The 19892-nt window shown below is 34.4% G+C and overlaps 1 protein-coding gene across 1 annotated transcript; it reads right to left on the reverse strand.

The window, feature by feature from the left end:
- Positions 1-1928: 1928 nt before the first annotated feature.
- On the reverse strand, positions 1929-19747 carry LOC118736800 (prolyl 4-hydroxylase subunit alpha-2). The gene is made up of 9 exons (XM_036466836.1): positions 19372-19747; positions 6422-6576; positions 6098-6254; positions 5857-6038; positions 5618-5778; positions 5103-5555; positions 2503-2559; positions 2249-2414; positions 1929-2189 (listed from the first exon to the last, which is right to left on the reverse strand). Exons 1-9 carry the CDS (start codon positions 19578-19580, stop codon positions 2089-2091), a joined length of 1641 nt encoding a protein of 546 aa, XP_036322729.1. The 5' UTR covers positions 19581-19747; the 3' UTR covers positions 1929-2088.
- Between the last annotated feature and the right edge of the window lie 145 nt (positions 19748-19892).

The raw sequence follows: 19892 nt of genomic DNA on the forward strand, positions 1-19892 counted from the left end.
TGTTGTTGTATGCATGGGCGTAGCTAGGTAGGGGAAGGGAGGTGCTCGAACCCCCCCTAACTTTCAAATTATCCTTATATATAAATAAAATAGTACCCTGAAATGCCACCTTCAATGGGTCAAGCCCCTCCCGCCCCTCCCTAAATTTCATTCTGGCTACGCCGATGGTTGTATGCCATTGCCGGCTCACTATTAACACCAAGCACCTAGTAAGTGCATGCTACAACTTCAGCATAAACGATCACTGTTGCCATCTTTTGATTTTCAAAAAGCACCAAAAACTTGCAAGAAAAGCGTTTTACCACACTAAAAGCACCAAATTTTTTTTAATCAAGGGATGCTTTTTTTATAACATAATACCGAAGTACTGCACATTAAAACTGGTAGATATATCTCGAGAAAGAAAAATCGAATCGCATCAAACGAAAATGATGCACTAATTAAAAATGAGGAAATAATTTGATGTTTTCATTATATAACCTCAAATATCGCTAAAACACCGTGTTTTTGGCACTTTGAGGTAGGTTAGGATATCTCAAAATTCTAGTGCTAGAGCAATTGTGAGGCCAGATTTGGATTCAGCACCAAGAAACGATGTGGTAAAAAAAAAACAAAATCTGTACAAATAATTAGAAAAGAGAAAAACAAAAACTTAACTTATTTGCGTACTAGCATTTTCAACGCGAATAGAATTTAACAAGGTGGGTTTGCAACATCAGATTTTTATCAATCATGGTTGTATTTCAGTCCATTTAAATTTGTAGATTCTTGTAAATTCAGTGCTGCCACAGCCTTAAATATTCCAAATTATTTCAGGTTTTAACTATCTCGAAATAATTTTAGTTCAGAAAAAAAGCACTAGGCACTAAATAATTTTTTTTGGCGATTTAATTTTCAAAAAGCACTAGTTGGTAACTATGTTAACGATTGAATTTCTTTTCGTTAAAAAACAAAATAGAATTATTTTGGTAATTACCTAAACGATAAAAAACTGAATCGTTTCAACAGAAACGATTGCTTTTTTTGGTAAACGCTAAAATTAATGTTACAATGCATCCTTGGGTTACAGTTGTTAAAAAAAAAACTTTTTGGAACAGAGAGAGAAAGTTTATATTGTTGCCACCATTTTAAATTACAAATCCCGAGAATCCCGGGATTCTTGGCAAATAATCCCGCGTTTTCGGCGCACAACAAATCTTTTGATATGGTAAAAAGTACAGGTACATTAACATTATTATATATCGTGTATACAACAATATAATTTTTAGTTATGTTTGAGTGAAATAAAATTATGTTAAAAAATTTGGTTTTACAATTTCTATTAAATACGTGTGTTTTACCTGTGGTATTTTCTCAGTACACATTCGGCAGTGAAAGTGGAAGTAAAAAGGAAATCGGCGAAGCAGTTTCTTCAATTTTAATCAAGGATATTCAACCGAATATTTAATGAAATTAACTTATCCCAAGTTTCACCAATCAATTTTTAAATTTATCAGACTGTTACAACTTAAAATGACAAAATTGTGTCATTTCAAATTTTAACAGGACATTAATGTTATGGATCCTCAATATCTCTTTCATCAAAAAAAAAAAGCTTTATATTCCTTTGCATTGCATTATCGTCTCTGGAGTCAGAGAGAGTTTTAAGTTGGATGGGTTTAATTATACTATTATTTAGCTTAATAAAACTAAGTATTTTAATAATAATTTAGTTTTTCTTATAAATTAAATATGGCCGATAGTGTTCCTCAATAGGTACTATCGGCAAATATCGATAGTCATTTTATAATTGAAGTCGAAAAAACAAACATATTTAAATAAGAAATAAGTTATGAACTACTTTTTTATTAGGAAATTGCTGTGAATAAACAACAAATTAATAAAAAATAATAATAAACAAATAGTTAAATCACTAATTAGAACACCTTTTAAATTCCCTTCCTACCCATTAACAATGACACAATTGAATAACACATTTTTAAAAAAGATTTTCATACGAGTATAACATATTTTCATACATAAATTCGAGGACAAGTAACATTACATAAATACTGTTTAATACGAATTGAGTAGTAGTATAATACTTTCTCAATGCAAGTCTTTATATTTGAGCGACACTTCATGATCAGGCACAATGTCGCACGGTCGCTGAAGGTCTTGATGACGCGCGCGTACCCAAATATTAGCAACTGAAAAATCATTTAAAAAAAATAACTTTTTCATCCAAATATTAGAAATATTCACTCACTCCATTTAGAACCCTTGAGCACAGGACAGGCAGCATGCCGCGTACGATAATCGGGCTCCTCGGAACGATGCAAATTATACCAGAAAAGCACACTCCCATGCTGCGGCTTCACTCGAAGACGAAGGTAGGGAAAAGCTGTGCCACCCCCTTCCTCTACGTCCGATAACTAAATGGAGTGAAAAAAATTTCGCATTTCAATTACTCAATACAATAATTTTGTATAGTATTATTAATTTAGCGTTGTTTAAACTTACATAAAATATTCCGGTAGCAAGGCGATTTCCTACTGATGGCGAAAATGTGCTGTTATCCTAAAATTAAAGTTTTATTATATTAATTAATTAAAAAAATATAAAGAAAGCATGCGTCCGGACTCCGGATGTACGAGAGCGGAGAATTGAAGATCAGAGCCCTTTTAGTACTTTAATTTGAATTGGGCGAAATTAGGAAAATGAATAATTGAATTAAAAGAATACGAACAAATTTTCGTTCATTATTCAAGTAGTTTCTAATAAAGAATACATTTTTGTTCTGCATTTAAGTAATTTGGAATGCCGAATAAATATTCATTCATCATAAAATTTCAAATAGCAAATAAATTTATCATCATTCATCATTCAAGTAATTTCGGATGAATAATAAATTTGTATTCTTAAATTTCAATAATTATGACGAATGAAAATGTATTCGTCATTCCAAATTACATATATGAATGAAGAATAAAAAATTTATTAACCTAACAAACTATATGGACTAGGGATGGCAACGATTAATCATTTGATTAAATTAGTCGATAATTTTTGCCCAATTTACGATTTAGTTGTATCGTTGTTTTGTGTTTCAATAATCGATTTTTATCGTAATAATCGTAAACTTATTTTCGAGAAATATGAATTCTGTATTTGTCTAAAATCCATCCATCGAACATTTTTTTGCTGGCTGCATCAACTTTACTCCACTCGAGGTTCAAAAAATTTATTTCAAAGATCCGTTAACATTGGCCTGAGTAATGAAGTTATTGCGAACTTAAATAATGTGCGCAGATGACCTTATGAAAACGGGTAGCGAGTCGTCACTACACTGGGGAAATAATGCATAGTAAAAGTGAATACTTTTTATTTTATTATCGTTTAAAAATGTTGGTACTTAAAAAAAATATTTTCATAATAAAACTTAGTACGCACGTATTTGAATGTCCACATTTGAGAATGTATATGTAAGTGTACATACCTCTGCACAAAGTTCAAAACAAAACTGGTATTAGTCGCATGTTCCTTTGCGATTGCTCCCGGAGTCCCCCCCCGATTGGTCGCATTTTGTGTAGGGTATGTATACCAAGCATGCATGTCTGTAGCTGAGTGCGCACAGATGCTTGCCACAATTTGTTGATTTCCAGAGGGTCAGGGTTCGAATTCCATTGCGGGCAACATGGAAATTAAATTTTTTTTTTTTCATCTTAATTATGAAAAAGCATCCGTGAAGTGTAAAACGAACGCTTCATTTTAATATGGGCGGGTTTGAATTCAATATTTACCTCTATACAGTACTTCCATTGACGTTTATAGTAAGATCAAATTCATTTCTGTTTGATTTTACTATTTTTCCCTCAGTGTAGAATCAGTAGAAAATGAGTACTATCTTTGGGCCCCTCCTTCATCTCTTGTACACAAACGAAGGCGAAAAGATGATGATTTGGGTCCCCCACAAGATGAAATGTGTTTTTATTTAAATTCCTAAAACTTAAGCGAAATATCATCAACGCTTGGGAGGAAATGAAAACTTTACGGACTTTCGAAAAAACTTTCATTTCTGTAGTTGGGGTCTCGACGCCTGCTGAGCGCCTTTATCCAAAAGCTGGTCTTACAGCCACTGAAAAACGCAACCGCTTAACAACAAAACGCTTATCAAAGCTTTTGTTTTTGCAAACTTGGTTGAATGATAAAGAATTATGGCGACTACAAATACTCGTTTTATTTTATTCAAGGCTATTAACTGGAGAATTAGAAATTTTTTATGGAAAAGAGTTTTTGTGAATACTCACTTTAAAAACGTGCCTTTAAAAATTCGATTAATCGATTATTTCTCAATAATTGCAATTAATTTTTTTTTTTGCTTGTGATTAATCATATGATTAATTAATCTATTATTTTCTTTTTTTGCCGTACCTAATATAGACACATTGGGGTCAACTAGTATTCCATGATCGGTGGATGCGACGCAATGAAAACATTTACCCAAGGTAGCCAACAAATGCTCAGCGCCTTTTTGGCGTACAATAGGCAGGATGAGTTTCAGGCTGAGCATTTTGAAGCTGTCAAAAGTTTCAATAGTATATCCTATGCCATCTTTATTCCTACAGTTCGTGCAACAAAGCATTCGTACCTAGACATTGTAGCTTTCCTATACGAACTAGCTTTTTATACATATTTCCTTTGCGTGCAGCGGTATAGGTGTTAGTCCTTCTTAGCAATTGTTTTGAAGGATCGGGGTTTTCTTAAGCTTGTAATCCCAGCAGGGAACACGAGTACGGCTAAGGGATAGACAAGACGGACAAGCCTTATCAAAACTGACACGAAGGACGGCTGTTGCATTACTCACCCCCAGACACAACAACAAAAAATTCTGAAGCTTCTAATTTCCCATTGGTGAAAAGGATACATATAGCGACATCACCCAGCCAAAATCGCTATACATCTGATCCGAAAAACGAAAATTTTTAGAAGAAAAGCCTCACCCGGGCCTCTATAGCTATATGCAGCTATGCGACACACATTGTATCGAGCTCCTTCTAACAGTGATTAAAGGCCTTACAATAATATAAACAAGGTCCAAAAATACTACTGCCTTTACTTACGGTGAAGAAGTCAAAATGCGGTTCATAATGTCCCCCGATGCCATAGTTAGCCACCTGCAAATGCTCAGCATTCGCCATATTCAACCCTGAGAGATCGCCCATGTAACGTTGAATTTTCCGCATATGTCTACTTTCTTCATATGAAAACCATGCGCTTTTGCTGATACGATAATTGGCGGTCGATGCAGGCGTCCCATTGATATTGCGCACCTGGGAGCGAGACATGCGCACTTTGGCCAACCGCTTCACAGCGCTAGTGTCGCTTTCTGAAATGACATCGTGTATTTGTACTATTCTCGGATCCAATGAGAGCTCCTCCACCTTAAAAGGTTGCAGTAGGCGATATGGGACTTTATTACTATCAAAGCGGCAGCGCAGATGCCGTTCTTCGGCAGCGGTCAGGTGTAATTCACCACGGCAGACTTGTTCGTAAAGCTTGAAGTCATTGGTAAGCTGAACAACAGAGATTACAAAATTAAAACAAGGAAAGCAATATTAGGCTCCTCTTAGCTCACATGATAATCGCCCAGGGGCGAAACCGTCTCATGCAACAGGCCCGTTTTAACGCCATCGCTAATCATGAGCTGCAAGTGAAGCTTAGTATCGAACATGTGCTCGCGTGTCGCGTCAGTGGCCAGTATGTGATTCACTAGCTCCAAGGCCGTTTCGAGGTCACCTGATTTGGAATGTAGTAACTTTAACCATTACTTTGACAGATTCGGCAATTATTCCAGTGCCCATTTCACTCGCATACCCATTTCCAGGTGATAGGCCACCACCGTTTCCAAAAAGTCCAGCGTCCTCGGATCTGGGTTGTATTCTTGCTCTTTGAGCAGTTGAACTGACTGCTTTAACCAAGTGATGGTGTGATTGAAATCGTTCATCTCAAACAGATGATGTCCAAGAATAAAGCAATCTTGCCAAGTCATTGACGCCCTGTATATGAAGGCCTTAATATTTTAATTATTCACAGCACGCCTAACAAATGCACCTACCCGTATTTCATCCCATTCAAAACCCCACCCGCTAAATCACCAACATCCAGTTTGTACGTATCCTGTAGCCGTACTAATGCCGCCGCAGCTCCTTCAATATCCACTGTGGTGGGAAAATCGAGTCTCCTCCGATTAGCTTCCATCGTGTTAAGAAAATCTAAAGAAATAATCAAAATAAATACAAAACGATGCAGATTAGTTGTGACAGTTGAGATATTTTTGGTTTGATGTTTGTTTCACTTTCTCTCTTTCTTCTAAACTGAAACTGACTGAAGAAAGTGCCTCCAATAAATGCATAAATATGAGCAGATAAAACTGGTTTACCCATCTGAGTGTGATCCTCCCGAACAATGTCCTCAATAGAACGCCAGTCAGTATGTAAGCGCTTAATGAGTCGATATGCATTTACTGGATTGCTGAGGTATCCATCGACATCGTCAGCAGCGGTTTGATGTTCGGATCGAATCGAGTCCAATTCACTAAACAAGCGTCAAAAATGTTGAGAGAAATTAATCATTTTTAAAAACTCGGTTTTTTTTTAATAATAAATTTCATGTCAGCTTCATTTCGATGTTTTAATTAAAGAATCTGTTCTGTTTCTATACTATCATTAATGTGTAAAACAACATCGTTTGGTTTCATTTCGTTTGTTTGTTAAATAAGTGAGACAAACGTTTTTAATAGATTTGTTTATGTATACCAGTATTAATTGACCACTTTCAAAATCAGGTTATTCCCCTCTTTCCCTGTTTTTTTTTGTGTGTCTTTAGTCGCAAATTAATTTCATAATTGTCGCCATGCCAAAATTTCTACATTCATATGTGTGTGTATGGATTTGCGTACAATTTGTTTCCAGTTGATAAAAATTTATTTTTGCTGATACCCGTGTTTTTCTATCCGTACAAAATTATCTTTGTGCTATTCCCGAAAATACTGTTTTCGTTGTTTTTTAATAATTCTGGTTTACTAAGAAACTTTATTTATTTTTTCTGGCATTTCTTGATAAGACATGAAACGGTAAATTGGTCATTAAATTTTATTTAACATCGACGCATTAGTCCGAATTTTTTTTTGTAGTATACCCCCAACGTTCTAATAACAAAACAACAGTATGGTAATATGCAAATGAAAGTAAATAATAAGTAATGGAACGAAAATGTAGCTTCGATTCAGCCCATCATAAAAAGAAAAAAATGTTTGTTCTTCTGACGCCGAAGTTAGATCATGATTCAATAATGAAAGGTTTTGTAAGAAAAAATTTCTCTCGCTCTAATGTTATCAATGACACTCCCATCCTACTCCAAATTTCCTAGCAAGTTTTAAGAACATTTTTGAATTTTTAGTAGTGAAATTTTGAGAAATGTTAATTCTTCATTCGCTGGCGACAACAAGACAAAATGGGTGAAAGAATCGTTAACCTACGGATGTGCAATGTAGGCTAAATCGACGAAATTCCCTTAAATGCCGAAATGTATTTGTCGACATTCGTATGATAAGCAAACGAGCCATAACCGCGAGAGAAAAGTTAGCGCCAAATGTATTTTGTGGCGTCTTTTTATCGAAACTATAAATTTTTCCACAAACAAATAATTTCTTCATATCCAACAACCGTAAATGGTACCGCCAAGAATTTACAAAGCAAAAAAAAACAGAAAAACAGCTCAAAGTGGACCATGCTTTCTCAAGTTTTACGCGGTCTGACGTACGCAACTTATATATGTACAAATATTTGTTTTTAATAACAATCAGAGGTTATATTCGATGTAAATAAGCTGGGCCCGAATCGCGGAACTCGATATCGAACGTAACTTGAATCGAAGTTTGATTTTTAGATCGTAACATTCGATAGCGAGTGTGTTTGGCCCATTTGAATTGTATTGTAGATTCGATTCGAAACGAGTAATCACTCTATGACGAATGCCGCGAATCCGGTCCTGGTTTCAATCGAATATTCCAACATTGGAATGACAATATACGTTACAATAGTAACACCTTTCTTTTAAAAACAAGAATTATAGAAATCGGTTAACGTGGTCCAAAGTTATGCGGTAACATATATAAAAAAAAAATAAAATATTCCGACGAATTAATAACCTTTCTCCTTTTTGCGAAGTCGGTTCAAAATTAATTGATAAACGCCCAACACTGATTCATATGTATATGTACATATCTACCAGTTATTAGTCGAATAATTGACAACGAACATGGTGGCGATTATTCGAATACAGCTAATCGAATTTCACTATTCGAACCATCGATCAATCGAATATCAAGAGCTCTAGTGTATACATACTGTACTGGTAATAAATTAAAAGTTGTCGTTTTTCTCCACCGATGCATCATTAGAGCGTCGGAACAGATTATACGAACTTGGTACTTCTTACATGAAAGTATAACATCCTATCCTGGTATCTACCTGAGCAGGAAGATATTGCGCTCCAAAATCATTTAACAGCTAACTAGGAGTTATTATCCTCAATGAAGTGATTTGGGGATTGAGCGGGAAAGATTGTTGCAAAGAATTTATGACGGCGACTAAAGGAACCGAATACTTGAACAGCCGGTTGTGTTGTTTAGAAATGTTTACCTAGAATGAGTTCAGGTTAATAAAAACTTTCCAAACAACACCACCCTGTAAGTGTGAAAATATACAAATCGTGTGATCCCTGCTTAAGCAGAGCCAAATAATTTGCTATGTGAGATTTCATGGATCAGGCAAGGTAGCCTAACTTACAGGTAACAGGTGCAACGTTAGCATTACTTACTGTATTTTTTGTTGTCCCCACTTTGTCTGATAATAGGCATGTTTTATTCAACCATTACAAGCAAATAGCTAAATCTTGATCAAATAAAACGAAATAAGCTTTTTCCCTAGGTTAGCCTAATTTTGACAGTTGTTTGACTGCAAATAGTGTCAGAGTAAGTTGTTGCCTATTTCTGATTGGCTGAAGGTGAAAATTTCTGATGCTGAATGGCAATGCCTCTTGTTCAATATACAAGCCAAGATAGCTTTTCATAAGCCAATATAATTATGTTGGGTAAGTCCTCCATACAAAATAAGCTAATAGCTTAAATTTCTGGACAAATAAAACACGGCTAATGTAAATATAAATGCATATACAAGAATGTTGCCATCTTAGCACTTTTTTACCTACGTATTAATTTTCAAACTTTTGTACTTTACACGTTGGAGGTATAGTCCTCACATTTTAAAATTATGCAGTTCAATCAACTTATTAGAAATGAATACACAGCACCAAATTATTTAGAATCAAACCAGTTATTCTAGTAGAAATGGATATACGGCTTTGATAAAAAGATTCTCCGACAATAGGTTTAATGCCAGATTATTGTGAAAGTTACATACATACATGTACATTAGACTGCATCACTCCCCATACAAAAAAAAAATCGGTACTATTTTTCCATTGGAATTATAAAATCTATTATATTTAAAGACGTCCACCAAAATATTTCGGAAAAATATTAAGATTTAAGTGAGCTGTACCGATTTGAAAGTACCTCCAAAAATAGAGTTTTTTATGAATAAAAATAGTTTTTTAAAGATTTTTTTTGAAAAAATCCCCTTAAATGACAAAACGGTTTAAGCTTAAAATATTAAAAAAAAACTAAAAAAAATGTTCAACGGAATCGTAATGATGAGATATTTGATGCTGTTTTTTAACGTTTTTCTAAGATGGGCATAGAAAAAACTTGAATAACTGAACCTAAACTCTTCCGATTTAGACTTGAGAGGTGTCATTGCTAATAAACTCATTCAAAGGATGGAAGAGAAAGGTAGGATGAACGAACCTCATTCAAAGTTGAATTAAGATGTGTGTTGGTATTCGAAAAAACAAGATGGGACACGAATGACGTTTGTTTGGTCAGAAATAAAAACAGTGTGAAAATACCTTTCTACTGAGATCCCATAAGTCTAAATCAGAACCTTTTTGGACCAGTTATTCAAGTTTTTCGTAAGCCAATCTTTGAAAAAAGTAAAAAAACAGCATCAAAAATCTCATTCTTACGATTCCGTTGAAAAGATTTTCAAATATTTTTATGCAGATTTTTTAAGCTTAATCTAATTTGTCATCTGAGGGGACTTTTTTCAAAATGTTCTTAAGAAACGATTTTTATTCATAAAAAACTTCATTTTTGGAGGTATTTTCAAATCGGTCCAGCTCGCTTAAATCTTAATATTTTTCCGACATATTTTGGTGGACGTCTTAGAATATAATAAATTTTGTAATCCCGGCGGAAAACCCGCAAGTTTTTTTGGTGATGCAGTCTAATGTACATACATATATTCTCGTATATATTTACGTTCATAAATATATATTTCGTAGTCTAATCATGAAATTTCTGAACAAATCAGAAAAAAGCTGCGTTTAGGCTGTACTTAAATTCAATACCATAAGGCTGTTGAGGGCTGCATTGGTACTGCCCTATAACAGAAAAATTGAAAGGTAAACCTAAACACGGAAAACTCTTAAGTTTCTAAGTCTCAACTATGCCCGGGTCATAAATCACAGATTACAGTCAAAAGTAAGCCTCTTATGTTTTATGTACATTTTATAAAAACCGATATCAGACAGATTAAAAACATAAATGCTAGCGAAGAGTTAAAAAAAAATAAATGTTTGAAAAATATTTTGTTGATATGTACATAAGTAGTATATACGAGTAGTATGTAACGTGTTTATGTACTTTATTTGAGCCAAGCACTTATGTATTTTGACCTTTTATTAATTTTCAGATACTTATGTGTACGTTTTGACGTGCCGGGCGCAGATTCACAGTGGATTAGTTTAGTTCATACAAATGGAGTGGCCCACAGTGTTACGCTGCCTCCGAACGGTAAATGTGTTTTAATTGGATGCATATGCCATTGCTTGCTGACCACAATTAAAAACAAACTCTTTGGATGTTGCACGGTTCCCACCCACGGTGCCAAATGTAGTAAAATTTTTCATCGACGGTACTTTGGTTTCGTTTTCCATTAATGGGTACTTTTCTAATGCAATTAATAAATTCTAGTTTTATTTTATTTCATGAACAACTTTAAACTAAATTTAACGAGTAAAGAAATATAAGTTCGGGCGAAACAGGTATCAACTACCGTCGTCCATCTTTCTCTACCCTTCAACTACCCTTGCATGATAGGGAGATTTTTCCCCGATTTCAAACGTTTTCGATAATATGCTGACTTAATGAAATCATTGAACCAAGTTTGGTAGAAATCATTAAAGCGGTTACCGAGATGGACCTTTGTAGTCATAAAGTGGGCGGTGCCACGCCTAACTCCTAAAAGTCTATAAAAGTCTTATTGATTGTTAAGGGATTGCCGTACGTTTTAACTTGGAGTTAATTAGTGTCCTCAGTTTTTGAAATATCGGTTTCGTATTTTTGAAATTTACAGTTATACGGGAAGGGGGTGTAATTTTAGTCCGATTTGGATAATTTTCAACAAATTTCCTTTCCGTGCCAAGGTTATAAGGTGCACCAATTTTGGTTAAATTTGATGAATCGGTTACCGAAATACACATTTGCGATCATAAGTGGGCGGTGCCACGCCCATTATCCAAAAATTTATAATAATCCAATTTTATGGTAAGTGATTATTGCAATCATGGATTTTGAGTAAATTAACTTCAATAATTTATGATTGATTTATCGCAGTTTTCGTGTTTCGATATATTACCGTTATATGGGAAATGGGCGTGGTTATTACCCGATTTCAAAGATTTGCAACAGATTTCTTAGTTGGACTCTAATCAAGATTGGTGAAGCGGCTACTGAGATACAACATTTCATCATAAGTGGGTGGAGTCACGCCCATTTTCCTAAAATTTCATAACAATATTGTTTTTTACCATAATTCTACTTCACATACTAATTTTCTACAATTTCGTTCAAATATTTACTGAGATATCGTACCTAGTTTTTGCATTTTTCAATAATATCATTATATGGGAAGTGGGCGTGGTTACAGTCCGATTTTGCCCATTTTCAATACGAACCTACCTTGGGTAAAGGGCAACCTACATACCAATTTTCGTTGAGATGTCTCAATTTTTGCTCGAGTTATCTACACGGACGGACAGACAGAAATGGCTTAATCGACTTCTCTTTTCATTCTGATCGGTTATGTATACATTTGTCTATATCTATCTCGATTCGTTTTGGTTGTTACAAACAACCGTTATATGAAGAAAATTATAATGCCCTTGTGCACATGTGCGCTCGGGTATAAAAAGGTACCAAATACATAGCACACCAGCGGTCTATGTGTGTTTATCAAAATTTTCGTTTTTTTTTGTTTATTTTTTTATCATAGAATTAATTAACTTGGTGAACAGATTAACTTATGTCAATAAGAAACATTACAAAAACCGCATTGATCGCGTTTTTCCACGAACCGTAAATTTTGAATGACATCTCTTTATAGTAAAGGTGCGATATCTTTATTAAAAATTCATTTCATAAATATGTAATGCATAATTTTTTATTTTGTTTTTGTTCCTTTCTCAATAATAAACAAAAGTTTCTAATTATATAACTATATATAAGGTGGCAATTAATAAAACTTCAATTGTTTCCTGGAAAATCACGGTTTTGGGTTAGGACGGTCTTATAAAACAAAGAGCGATACATTTATGAGAAGAAAGCCTTTTCTTTTGGGTTAATATCAACATAAAATTGTTTTGTTATTTTTATACATACAGAGTGGTTCAAAAATTTTTTTCTTGGAAATCCGTAAACGCTACCTCAAATTATTGTTATTTGTGATAGAAAAAAAGAGAAACATGTTTTTTTATTTGGAAAAAAAAAGTTTTCTTAGAGGTCGCGCTGGTCGGTTTTTTATAAAAACGCTGATGTTCTCAATTTTTTTATTTTCTTGACACGTTAAAATGCAGATAAAAATTTGGTTTTACATATAATTACTCTGGTATTATTGGGAAACTTTTCCTTAATTACACAACTGTCTTGGACAATTAGAATGGGTCTAGTTCCCGAATATATGCTCTCGAAAAGACACTAGTAAAATTAAAACGTTGATACTGAATGATTTACGCATTATCATGGGTTGGTATTTGTTACCAGGGGGTTTCTGGGGTTGCTAATTAGGGATCTGAAGTCAGTTTTTGAAGTTCAAAATGGCGGATCCAAAATGGAGGTAAATTTTTTTTTTAATTATTGGATTTGTTCGAAACCCGGCACAGAATTGGGGTTGCTAATTAGGAATCTGAAGTCAATTTTTCGAAATTCAAAATGGCGGATACAAAATATTTCTAAATAAAAAAATACGTGTCTCATTTTTTATCACAAATAACAATATTCTGATGTAGCGTTTATGAATTTCCAAAAAGAGTGTTTTTATGAACCACTCTAACATACATACATACATGATGAAAATATGGCCCTTACAGTTTGTCTATAGCATAAAGTGGACTGCTCCCGCCAAATATTGGCATGTCAAGAATTTATGATTTTTAACAGTTTCACACATTACCATGGAATATATAATATCAATTTGGCCAATGTATCTATATATGTATGTACATACATACATTTGTCTTATTCACATTTTTATGTGTTTAATATAAATTACTCTAGAGATTCCTGATGGGTCATTTCTTGCATTAATTAAAATTTAGCACGGCCTAGTCGTACGCCCACTCAAGCGGCTTTGACACTGGCGCACATACCTACATAATATTTATGTATGTAGTACATATCTATGAATGTATGCACATTAGGATGTATCACAAAAAAGTCGTTAAGAATCACTTGGGGAATATTCATAAAACTTGTTATTTTTATATTCTCACTAAAGTATTTGCCTCTACTCTATTACGTTTATTTAGAGTTTCAAAGGTAGGTATACACATGTTTCTAATGGTGATTTCGTTTCTTCCAAAAAAATGTTGCCCTACCCCGGCGCAAAATGTGCTTGACGATACACTGAACAATATAAAAAGGTATGTTTTTGCCTTCTTGTTCTTGTCTAGTTCACGAATTTCATAATATTGTTGTTTTAAACAACCATCTAATTTCCATTTTATAATTTCCCCTGACAAAGCTTCAGAGGGCAGAAATGTGCTTTTTTTGGCCTTACAAGAGTGTGACATTTCAAGAAACGAACACACAATTTTCTCACCCATTGCATTTAATTTAGAATCGAACACGAAGGGAGAAAGGGGCAATCAAACGACAAAACTTTTTGGTAGAAACGAAATCACGATAAGTATATGTACACAAATACTTATGCACATACACGTCTTAATTCATTTACAATTAATTAAGGTGTCTGATTGACGAGTAGGCAAGTAGGAACGCAACTGTAGGCTGCTCATAAATCATATCTTGATATGACTTATTTGGTATGATTTTGCTGATATATGATTATGTGCAAATGTACTATTATATCAGGGTTGTTGCGAATATTCGCATTCGCATTCGCAACCGCGGAACTTCCGCATAAATTTTAAGATTCGCATTCGCAATAATCAATGCGGAGCCTTTGTACAAATTTACTTTTATATCTGGGTTGTTGCGAATATTCGCATTCGCATTCGTAACCGCGTAACTTACGCATAAATTTTAACATTCGCTTTCGAATTCGCAATAATCAATGCGGAGCTTTTTCGAATGCGAATATTGTGCAAGAGCCCTGATAAAACGTATATCTGGCAAATAAAAATTTTAGTCAACATTTTTTGCCTGTGGGGATGCTACGTAAAGACTGTCCCCCTACGTCCACCTTCTTTCGTCAAAGTAAGTCAAAGAGTAAGATAATATTTAGTAGGTATTTCCAGCGGAAATCGTCAACGGCTGGCTATAAAGAGAGTTGACTATTTGCGCGTTAAAAGATTACCTTTAACTACGTAAGAATTATGTAACTATCGAATATTATTTGACAAAGATCTGTTGAAAAAACTGGATGCATTTTTAGTTTTTTTTTTTACTTTTTCGTAGAAAAGTGTAATTAATTTTTTCTCATAAAACTTATTATGCTTAAGTTCTGTGTTTCCTTTTATTAGTCTTTTAGCTCGAAAACAAAAACATTTATTTTAAATTTGGATAAAATGTCAAAATAAGCACGCATCGAAATAAAGATGAAATGATATCGACGGTCCTGTGCAATAACGACACAATTCGAAATTAAAAAAACAGCGGCGAGTAATTAATTGTGATAGCCTGCATCTAGGAAAAGCCCAGCTTAGCTAACTAAATAAAAAAAACTAATCACAAGCTATTCATTAGAGGTGAACCTTTCCAAGAAGTCACCCGGGAACTAATCAGATCTGAGACCTTTATCGTGCGTGAATCCAATAATTCAAATTATTATAAAAACCGGGGTAGCTTGTTAACAAAATAACAAGATTTTAAACTAATTCTGCTGACAGCCACGACTTTCAAAACATAATTTTAATCGAAATTTTCATTCCTAGAAAATAACAATTTATTTGCCATATCCACCTATTCACAACGTCGCTATAAGTACACATTTTTCAAACCAGTCACAGAAGACAGGATTAAAAATGAATTACAAAAACTAAACTCGAAAAACGCTGATGACATAACAGGTTCTCCAAATTCTGAAACAACAAAAAGAATTGGTTCTCCAAATTGCAACACAACGGCATTTAAACAACGATCTCGCCATGATGCTAGATTGTGAAGATGAGAGTTAGGAGGATACATCCGACATTTGCAGCCCCGATGCAATTATCAAAAAGGAATTATTGCACCGCAATAAAAAAAGAAATATAACTGAAAGTCCTCTCAACTGGGCAGCGTCAATCGAAAAGAATTTACAATTTTGTCAAGTTTCAAGTTTTTCCAAGTTAGTGGCGCAGGTTTAATTTTGACCAAAATTCATAAAAAATATTTCACATCCGCATTCGCATCCGCATCCGCATTCCCATCCACGGGTGTCTAAAATTCCACATTCGCAACATCCCTATTTTATATATTCACATATGCATGTGCTGTACAAATATATGTAAATAAGTGTATACATACGTAGAGATGTATTCAAGTGTATGTACGTACGTTGTTCACTGCATTTAAAAATGTTTGCTGCTAGCATTGTACATTTTTTAATAATTTTCATTTACAAGGCTGATACAAAATTACAGACTTATGTATAAGTACATACATATGTACCTTCAAATAAAATGTTTTTTTTTTCTAGCGAAGGCTATTTGCGAGCGCTTCTTACGGCCCTAAGCAATTTTAATTGGCCTTCAGCTTGTAAAAAAAATACTCATAACATCAGTGGCGGATTTGCAGTCTGTCCGCCCTAGGCCCTAGAGTACCATCCGTTTCTTCCGCAGCTCCCATTATTTAAGTAGTACATACGAATTTTCTTTTGTCGAAATATATTATCGATAAAATTACACTGATACTTGTTTTGCTTCCTGCTAACATTTGCCGTTTTATACCAGGCATGTCCAGAGCTGGCACTTGCTTATGGAGTTCGTCTAGTACTGGACATGGGATCAGAGAAATTTGCAATGCCAACACTAGCCAAAACGAGCAGTTGTCGTCTATTGTATAAGTAAGTACACAAACTAGGAGAGCGGTAGCCGAGTGGTAAGAGCTGGGCACTACAAAGCTCTTAAGGCTGGTTATCACTATGTCAACTTCAGAGGCATTTGTCATCAAATAAGTGAAAACACATTGTCAAATGGAAGATCTATAGTCGTGTACATGCGCTGCTAAATCGGCTATCTGCCAGTTTTTGGCCCGTAAAATCATTGGTAAAGGTATAGATAAAGTTGTGTCAAAATATGTCCCCAAATTTTAGCCATTCCAACAAACTGATAGCACTCTTCCGATTCTCATCTTTTATGCTGAAACGCTTCGGTCTTTTCTTCAACTTCTGACTTGCTTAGTCAGGTTAGTAATAAAATTAAATTTATTTGAAGTTCCTTAGACCTGGGTGCTTCTACGACCATATAGATTTTAAGGGTTAAGTGTCGCTATATCGAGTTTATACGTATTTATTTTGGGTCGTGCGTGTCTTGTTACCATCAGTGTATTTTTTGTCCATATTGGCTCCTTATATCTGGCTGACCTAGCCCCGGCCCTATTGGGCCTTAGGGCGAATCCGCCACTGCGTAACATAAAGAAAATATCTTCCCGCAGTAAGTATGGATTTTACAAGGGCCGTAACGAGTACATTTGTATGCATGTATGACTTATATCTAACAAATTACTTTTTACCATTTGTGCGTTGAAGTTTGTTGAGATTTTTCTTGCGCAATACACGTACCGCCCTCCTGATGGTCGAATCAACTAACCACAGCCCCTCACTCCTTTTATCACCAGGGATCTTACCTCCAACTGCTGTGGTCAAAGTGGAAAGTACAATACATAAACATTAGGAATGTTAATCCCGGGATCCCGGCCTTTTGTAATTTGCACTGATGGCGATAATAGAAACTCTTTTTGTTGACCTATATTCCTTTTTTTATTTCTATTTAATTTTTTTATTTAGTAATGCGATAGTAAATTTTACACACAAAAATCAATATATTTGCAAAACCATGAACCAAATATAGTAAAACTGCGTTTTTAGTTTTACACTCTGACGTCAATAATTCAAAAATGATTTAAAAAGTTCAGTGAAATGTGCTTAGAGAAGAAGTATGGGTATCAAATTAAAGAGGAAATTCTGTAGAATTTAGTCAGATTAAATTTTTTTTATGCATAACGACTTGTAAGTATTGAAAATGTCCTTTTAAAATTTTTCCTTGAAATTTCGCAATATTTGTTTTTGAAAATATTATATCTTAAGGACTTATATAAACTCGATAATATCGTCGGATTTATTAGCTAAAAAAAATCCTATTCGTCGTTGTGAATTCACAGGTTTTTATTTTTTTTAGTTCTAAAGAAATTTCCCCTTTCATTTGGTAGGTACCCACATTTTTATTCTACAATGCATTGAATTTTTTAAATAATTTTTGGAAGCAATTTTTTCGATTTAAGTGGTTGAAAATTAATGATTATCTAGATCCCGGGAGTTATAACGGGATCACGGGATTGTGATAACGACATCCCGAAAATCCCGGTATCGTAAAAAGCAAAAAAAATTGACATCCCTAATACAAATACATTTGTACCTAAATTCAAGGCGTATTTCTTAATTGCTTAACTTCGACAATTTTTATACGATTGCGTTACCTCACCAGTTTGTTCAAAAATAAATGCACTTTAAGATAAGTACAGAAGATACGGCAACTTACATAGACATTTTTTTAATTAAAAAGGGCCAAAATTTAAAAAAAAAAATGAAGAAAATAGGGGTTTCTTAAATGTTTCCCATGATGTAAGTACATATAACAATAGATTGTTATACATCATCATTAATAAAAAAGGGAGGGTTCAAGAACTATAAGAAATCTATTTTCAAGTCGTACTCGACCCTACATGCAACTAAACTTTGTTTCGGCTGTCCACACCAGCACATTGCCGGCAATTTGGTAACAAGAAAATTCTACTGCATTTAATATGCACATGCATACATATGTATGTATGTACCTACTTATGTACATACTTATGTGAAATGGTTGGTTAATTTTATTGATTGTTTAGTTGCCAACATTTCACAAAACCTGTTTTGATATTTTTGATGAAATGCTACATCCAATTATTTTCGTTTAACACATTCGCCACTAATTTATTGCCATAACTACCAGCTAAACTGTTAACACCTTTGAACTACAAAATCCATTTAACTTGATTTTCACACGTTCGCTTAATCAAATTATCCCATCCAACTCATTCATTTAGCAGGCGAAGAGTTGGCATTTATGTACATATATTAATATTGTAGCTTTTATTATTTCTTGTTTGAACATTTTTTCTTAATTGCCATGAAAAATGCAGCTGACCATAAGTGTATCTGAGTTAAATTGTGCAATGTACTACATCGTCTAATAGTCCAGATGTTCCGAGTTCGAACCAAAGTGTAAGTATAGGAAAGTGGATCAGGTCGTATGATTCTAAGAGCATAATTCAGATCAGTTAGACTGTATGGCATGGAGTTTACTTAGCCTGCATGAATCTCTATCAGAAAAAGTGCCGCATCACTGGTTCACTCGTCACGTCAATAGAGCCCTTTTGCTTAGTTACCGGACACAAGCGTAGTCACAAGCATACAAAATAAAATCGCTCCAAAAACATTTAGCAAACCGGGACAATAAATTAAAATTTGTTTTGGTACATTTTATTTCACAATTAATTCTCAAATTTACCTTTGCAACCAGTCAATATGCGTTTGCAACGAACTGATGTAATGCTGTAAATCGTTTAGTACTTCGCTCTCGACCGTTAGTAATTTTTCTAAGCCCGATACAGATGAGAAATACTCATCTCTATTACCCGTTGCATAATTGGCAAAGCCGCAAAATAGAATAAGAATGTAAAAAAACATCCGACGACTACATCCTACTATTGTAGACATGATTATCTGAAAATCTTGTCACATTCACTTTCAAACTTTCACTTTTCAAGGCAGTTAGTTCCACGCAAATCGCGGCAGTCTGTGTTCACTTTCCGCCAGCTCCAAGGAAATACATATGTATTCTATTCTAATTATTACAAGTCAACTTGTGCGCTCAGCTTAACGTTCGGATTCTAACTAAACGGCAGATATTTATGAACATTTGAATTATACAACGCTTACACATTAGCCGCCGGCTTCTGTCTACCGGCTATTGTTTGTTGTGTGTAGTGATTTCCATAGCCACAAGCATGGCTGCCAACTTGGCTCAAA

This window comes from Rhagoletis pomonella, unplaced genomic scaffold (genome assembly GCF_013731165.1).
Source record: "Rhagoletis pomonella isolate Grant_MI unplaced genomic scaffold, Rhpom_1.0 Rhpom_scaffold_00004, whole genome shotgun sequence".
Classification (NCBI taxonomy): domain Eukaryota; kingdom Metazoa; phylum Arthropoda; class Insecta; order Diptera; family Tephritidae; genus Rhagoletis; species Rhagoletis pomonella.

What these genes read in the sequence shown, in the direction of transcription:
- LOC118736800 (XM_036466836.1), bottom strand. Translation starts at nt 19,580, where the DNA reads ATGTCTACAATAGTAGGATGTAGTCGTCGGATGTTTTTTTACATTCTT. An exon ending in CATATTGACTGGTTGCAAAG is followed by an intron (nt 6,577 to 19,371) that starts GTAAATTTGAGA and finishes ACGCTTGTTTAG; the next exon opens with TGAATTGGACTCGATTCGAT. An exon ending in GGCCTATCACCTGGAAATGG is followed by an intron (nt 5,779 to 5,856) that starts GTATGCGAGTGA and finishes ATTCCAAATCAG; the next exon opens with GTGACCTCGAAACGGCCTTG.